The sequence below is a fragment of the Apaloderma vittatum genome, unplaced genomic scaffold (genome assembly GCF_000703405.1).
Source record: "Apaloderma vittatum isolate BGI_N311 unplaced genomic scaffold, ASM70340v1 scaffold6427, whole genome shotgun sequence".
In the NCBI taxonomy this organism is placed as follows: Eukaryota; Metazoa; Chordata; class Aves; order Trogoniformes; family Trogonidae; genus Apaloderma; species Apaloderma vittatum.
This window is the reverse complement of record NW_009727744.1, coordinates 48179-54628: the sequence shown is the minus strand read 5'-3', so window position 1 is coordinate 54628 and position 6450 is coordinate 48179. Positions and strand designations below refer to the sequence as shown.

At 49.9% G+C, this 6450-nt stretch overlaps 2 protein-coding genes across 2 annotated transcripts in view; one reads left to right on the top strand and one right to left on the bottom strand.

The window, feature by feature from the left end:
* Positions 1-115: 115 nt before the first annotated feature.
* Positions 116-953, top strand: LOC104277212 (phospholipid-metabolizing enzyme A-C1-like; the record flags this gene model as incomplete). Its single annotated transcript, XM_009873787.1, is given in 3 exon segments — positions 116-389; positions 392-414; positions 852-953. Coding segments are annotated over 3 exon segments (399 nt in total), but the record flags the coding sequence as incomplete, so codon positions are not given.
* Positions 954-2221: 1268 nt separating this feature from the next.
* Positions 2222-6450, bottom strand: part of ATP13A5 (ATPase type 13A5) — a 33436-nt gene continuing 29207 nt past the window's right edge. Inside the window, exons 27-30 of the mRNA XM_009873786.1 lie at positions 5628-5818; positions 4050-4138; positions 3151-3231; positions 2222-2422 (exon numbers count right to left, since the gene is read on the bottom strand). Coding sequence (XP_009872088.1) covers positions 2222-2422; positions 3151-3231; positions 4050-4138; positions 5628-5818 — 562 coding nt within the window. The remainder of the gene's footprint in view (positions 2423-3150; positions 3232-4049; positions 4139-5627; positions 5819-6450) is intronic.

The window sequence follows — 6450 nt, the reverse complement described above, 5'->3', positions numbered from 1 at the left end:
GGGGGGGTGACCCGTGAGCTGCATCTGTCTCCGCGGGCCAGTGCTGGAGCCGGTGGGTGCGGATGGCGCTCCGAGCAGCCGGACAGAAACCTCCCCAAGGTATTCGAGGGGCCAGACGTGGCCTGCTTGGCTCATCCTGCCCTTGCCTTCCCCAGATGAAGGGCCGCCCGCCTCATTCAGCAGTGCCATGTCAGTGTTCAGCAGAAAGGCCCGGGTGAGGATGCAGCTCCTGAAGGACGTGGTGGGAAACGACACCTACCGTGTCAACAACAAGTACGACAGCACCTACGACCCTCTCCCGGTGAGGAGGATCATCCAGCAAGCCCAGTACTTCATTGACCAGGAGGTGTCCTACGACCTGCTCGGCAACAACTGTGAGCACTTTGTGACGACGGCGAGGCGGTCTCTGACCAGGTGAGTAACGCGGGGTGAGCGCCTGCACGCCTCGCAGGGCATCTCCTGGCTGCTCCGTTTGAGCCCTTGGACTTGGGGCACAGCCTGGAAACGGCATGGGGACAGCAAAGCCCCAGGCGTGGGGTCCAGACTGTTACTGTCTCTGGTCTCTCAAGAGACCTTGGACCAGGAGGTTCACTGTGGTCTGTCTGCACCCTGACCTGAGCACACCAAGTGTCCCCTGACTGAATGCCGTAGCCCAGGGCTAAAATCCTGGATGTTACTGGTTCTGCAGGGCAGGTGTGTCTCATTGATTTAATTGCCGTGATTATCCCTGCCTGCTCTTCATTAGTGTGCCTGAGGATTTAAAAAAAAAAAACAAAAAACAAAAAACAAACCAAACGAAAACCTCCACACCTCAGTATTTTTCCAGGCTGCGTTTTACTTCCCCTTTGCAGGCCAGCCGAGCGGTGGGTGCCGTTGGGATTGTAACAGTGGCTGCCGGTGCCTTAACCTTGCTGGGCTTCCTCCGGAGCAGATCCAGAGACACGCAGTACTGACGCACCCGCTGGGACAAGCTTGGAACGGGACAGAGGGACCCGAGACAGGTTGTGGCCACAGCTGATGCTGAGAGATGTCTGTCAGAGGCTTGCTATTTTTGTCTGCTCTTTATATATACATAGCAAACAAAAACTTTTTAAAAATATCATTTGTTTCAATGTTTGAAATGACAAAGCCAGGACTCCTGGTCATATCTTGTAGTGCCTTCTGAAACTGTATTTAAATAAAGGTCTTTTCTAATCTGGGAAAACATGTTATAATCAAACTGAAATGGAAAGTCCTATTTCGCTTCCTGGGAATGTAATCAAAAATTCTTTCGTGGCTAGCAGTTGAACAGTTTGAAGGTGAAAGAGCAAGCACAGGGGGGGCTTAGCTTCTTGTAGCTGTCTAGCAGCCGTGTACCAGAGCAATTTAAAATCCCTGCTTCTTGGCGTGACCTAGTTAAGACAAGAAGCCAAGGCTCAGCTCTGTTTTCTGCCACGTGACAACAAACCTGGGCCAGGACCTGGCAGTGGCAGAGCACAAACTGGGAGGGGGGGGCGGTGTGTGTTTGTGTGCAGCAGTTGTGCTGTCCCCTGCCTTTGCAACCTTAAGTGGGGCATATCCTCACCAGCTGTTCCAGCCTAGTCTTACAGTAATCTGTGAGCTTTACCCTCTTTTACACTCTCAGAGCATTATGTCTGCAAGCACTGGCAAGGGAGAGCTGGATGAGGGCAGTGCATGCAGCCTCTCGCTCTGGGATGCAAGGAAACTGGCATTACTTCATGTGGGGAGCTTTCTTGTAGTTCCTAGAAGCTGCAGCATTTCCCCAAATGCCGGATTTTGCAATTGTATATGTGGTCCAGTTAAGATTAGGTTGCTTATTTTGGATTGCCTTCCCATCAAGCCTGGTGGGTGCATTGACAGGATTTGGTGGAGCAGTGACTGAAACCACGGAGTGGGAGTGAGATGTGGAGCGTCAGAAGCTATTGCTTTGCTGCCTATGGTGTTTTTCAGCCTTTGCAGGAGTCGTTGGCAAAGCCTGAAACCTGCTGCTGCCACAAGGTAGAGTCAAGACTGTTATTTTACCAGCAGCTGAGAGAATAATGCTTGCCTGTGGTTCAGGGCACAGCCAGTGCAGGCCAAGCCTGCTCCTGAATGGATGAGTTTGTGCAGGGATTTCAGACATCTGAATCTGGTGCACAAAGGGTGAAAACACAGGGTGTTCAGTGCCAGTTGGGGAAGCTGCCAGCACTGCACAGCCTCACATCTGGCTGCAGGGTGTTGCCTAGTCCTCGTCACTGTACTCATAGGTGGGGTTAATGTAAATCTCATCCGTGCTTTTTGCTGCAAAGTCTTTAACATTTAGAGGAGGCCAGTTGGGATCCCTCTGCAGTGTCTTCTGCCATTTTCGGTACCGGCTCTTTGACTGGTACCCAATCCAAGCTTTAATCAGCAGCCAGAGGTGCTTGTTCTGCAAAATAACATCCTGTGGAGTGACATAGTGCAGAGTCAGTACTCTTGCCCTTCACTGGAAGGGAAGACCAGTTGGGGGCAAAAGCCATCTGGGGCAACTCCCCTGGAGCCCCATGGCACTGGGCAGCTCCCGTCTGGTAATGTGGCTAACAAATGCCACCTTCCTCATCCACAGGAAGGTTCTGATCAGTTGTATCAGGACAAGACCGATCAGTCTGTTTAGCTGAAGGGGATAAGCAAGGGGCAAGGTTTTCCTCCTGGATATGTGGGACAGCCAGGCACTGCTACTCCTTGCAGGGGACACCTGGTGCTGGATAAACCACCTTTGTCCCACAAAACACTTTAGGGTTTAGTAATTACTGCAATACCCAATGGTACAAGCTGGTGCGGTCTCTGGCCTGGTCGATTTTAGGACAAGAGGGAAGCAGTGGTTTCAAAATCACTGCCAACTCCCTGACCCACGCTGCGGTCTGCTCCCCTGCCAGTCAGGGCAGCGGGCTCCTCCTGTGCAGCTGCGCTTCAGCTAGGACCCCCTTTAAAGTCTTAAGAGATGTGGTTTGAATCATCTCTGGGGCTGCATAAAATGGATTTGACTGACACACAGTCTTAAGAGAAAAAAAATAAAAATGCAAGCCCTGTGAGTTTATGCTTCTGTGTGCCTGCAAATGAGGGAGGTAGAAAGACCTAATGAGACACTGCTCCTGTTTGTCCCAAGAACAGGTGGTAAACAAATGCACTCACCTCTGTAACTAAAGATACACAAAAGTTGACCAAAAGCATCAGTAAGATGTAAACTCTCCATATCACAGGAGTGCAAAGAAGCTGTTGGAAAAGACATGAACACCAATTAGCTTTAAATGCTTTGCCAAGATTTACATCCCTCCCTAATGATTTGAGAAACTGCCTTGTGTTTTCCCAGCAGCAGGCATGGAGGAGGCAGTAGGAAGTGACAGTAATTCCTTGTCACAGAGATCTAGAAGGTTCGATGCCCAATTCCCCATGGCACAGAGCTGCCTAGCTCATCTTGGCTACTTAAGTTGCTACTGAAACTTGCAGATCAGGTGCCCGGCGCAGGATCTGCTGCCCAAATAGTTCTGAGGAGCTGCAGCTAATGCACAACATATGGCTCATCTCCCTCTGTGCTTGCCCGCCGTAACACCAGGCCTCCAACCTCAATACAGGGATGGCCAAGGAGGAGCTGCAGGGCTTGGCCGTTCCAGAGGTTGGGCAGCACAGCTGCAGGCAGCAGCTGCTCCGTGCCCAGGCTGAGCGCCCGGGAGGACAGAGGCAGCCCAGCCCTGCGTCAGCTCATGGTGCTCCAGGGAGAGCGGGGAGGGAGGAGCAGCAATCCCTGCCCACTCGCTTCTCTGGCCAATAAACCTCCTCCATCATACAAAACCACAATCCACCCTATTGTGCTCTTCTGTTAGGAAGGAAAGCTCAGCCAGCTATAAGCACTTTTTCTTCTCCCATTAATCAAGCCCTTGTCAGAAGGACGTCAGAGAAGCCTGAAAGGGCAGCCCAATCAGCAAATTCATTTCCTAGATGGCCGTAGCTGTAGCATCTGCTCTGTGTGCTTAGGTAAAGGGCCCGGAACATACACGGAATGCAAAGGAAATGCACGTTTCGCTAGCACTTACTTGCATGCCACTGTACACAGCATCAATGTCAGCGAAGAAGAGGAAGAGGCAGGTAGCAAGCTGGAGGACCAGGACGACTGAAAATAAATCTGGAGAAAGACAAGTATTTGTGGCCCTGAGAAGGAGGGGCATTTGGTGACCAGATTGCTAGTATAGTGGCAGCAGCCCAAAATGGTAATGCTATAAAACTACCATAATGTGAAATACCTTTTTTTCTGTCCCCCTAAAAGAAGAGCTGTGAAATTGAAACTAGAGAAGCTACTCCCTGGCAGCTTGTTGCAAGACTCACCACCTGCATCGTTTTTTTATTGCACAAGTAATTTGGCACATTCTGATTCCTGTACAACCACAGAAAATTGCCATGAAGGGACACTGCTGTGAGCACACCAGCACCCTTTTCACTGCGCCCACTCCTCCACATGCTCAACCATAGGCCTTGAACACAGGCAGCAGAGGAAACTACTTGTTCTCACAGGCTGCCCTCCCAGGAAGAGGCAGGTGCTTCTGTGACCAATAGGGTACAAAGGTGGGTTGGCTAACCTGTGCCTTCTATAGGAAGAGTCTGTCTGGCTTTGCGTCCTCTTCCAAAAGGGCAGGAGGTCACAAAGTGATGGTAAATGGCTCAGACATCCAGAGGTGCCAAACTCCTGGCAATTACCAGGAGCAGAGCAGCTCATAATTAGCTGACAAGTTGGATCAGCAGCTCCCAACAGCCTCCTGACAACCTTCTCACTGCCAGGGGGTAGAGGGGACTGAGCTGAGTGGATGGCAAACCCAAGGGAATTGCCCTTTGCTTCCTCTTAGGAATTGTCCCCAAAGAGGGTTAAAACACAGAGGTATGTGTGCAGGTTTCTCAGCTGACAGAGTTCTCTGTCCTGTCTCAGCCTGGCTGTATGCAGGACAGCTTCTTTCTGGTCTCACATGTCTTCTGTAGGAGATTAGTGCTCTGTGAAATGGGTTTGGGACCTGGCTATTAACAAAATACCTAACAAAATCAACTCTGCTAACATGAAGCAAAGTCCTGCCCTCTCATCCATGAGCTGCTACTACAAAGGAGCTATCAGTCAACAGATGGGTAGAAGGGCTAAATCATCTCTGCAAAACTCAAACAGAAAAAGAAAGGTTATTGTGAGAAGATTCCAACAGTTGTATTATCACAGACTTTTCTCTCTCGTCTCTAAGAATGGAAGTCAGGCAAGGTAAGTCTGTGAATCTCAGAGGAACTCTTTGATGTATGTATTTCAGAACAAATACATCTGATCCTCATATGGTCTCTGTGTTCACAGTGACACACAGTTCTGGACTAAACCCAGCCTATCACCTTCTGCAAAAAACAAGATTCAGTCTCCTTTCTCAGCTCTGCTGCTTCTTATCTCAAGGAAGAAGCTGACATAAGCAGTGCTCACTGAGCTTTTCTTTGTAATGGAGAAGTAGGAGCATCTATTATTTTACTTGTCAGTCACTGGTGTGGGAACAGAAAAATCCACAGCATCCCTTCCCTAGCAGCATCTCCTGCCTGGGTTATTTTGGGGCAGGAACAGGAGTCTGCAGGGTACATGTTACTTCAGCTCTACTCACGGTTGGTGTAGATGGGCTTCCGGAAGGGCTTTCCCTTGGAAAAGACGAAGGCAACAATGATGCAGTTTATAGAAGACAGTGGCCACAGTGTAGTGTCTTCGTAACTGAGGACCATGCTCTGGGCACTGCTGCTGGTACCATTTTCGCCTGGGATGGTGGGAGGCATGGTCTGGTTCTCTAGAGAGCAATGTCTGCAAGATAACACCCAGTGCTTTGTTCCTGCTCTCTCTAGCAACAGTGAGCTGCAAACAGCAATTCCCTCTTCTTTTCAGCTCAGCCTACAGTAATAACCAGGTATCACCCACAGGAATGAAAACTACATATTAAAAACAAACAGACAAACAAAAAGCCATCAGCTTAGTTTTCTGGTGTGTGCCAAAATCTCAGCTGAGCAGCAACAACAGTTAGAGAGACACGGCTACGAAGATGTGTGTCCCAGGTGCCCGCACAGCACACCGGCACGCTGGCCCTGTGACACGGCCACACAGCGGTCCTGGCTGAGCCCTGGCAATGGGGAGCATCCACCCCTAAAACCTCTCACTGGGCCTCCTGCCCTACTGGGTCATTTCTGTGTGGTGATATGCTGACCATATCTATTACAATATTATATAATACATGCATGTAGTACATAGTATAATTTATCTCTGGAATATGGAGAGAGTTTTACCTTTACAGCTACAGAAACAAGGTGTCTTCTGACCTCCCAACCACTTTTAAAGCAAAGTTAGAGGTCCAGAAAAACCCAGCCCCGGAGCTCTTCATTTCCCAGAGGAGCTGTGTGGCTGAATTCCAGGAGAGGGATGCAAAGGGCACCAGAGAGGCC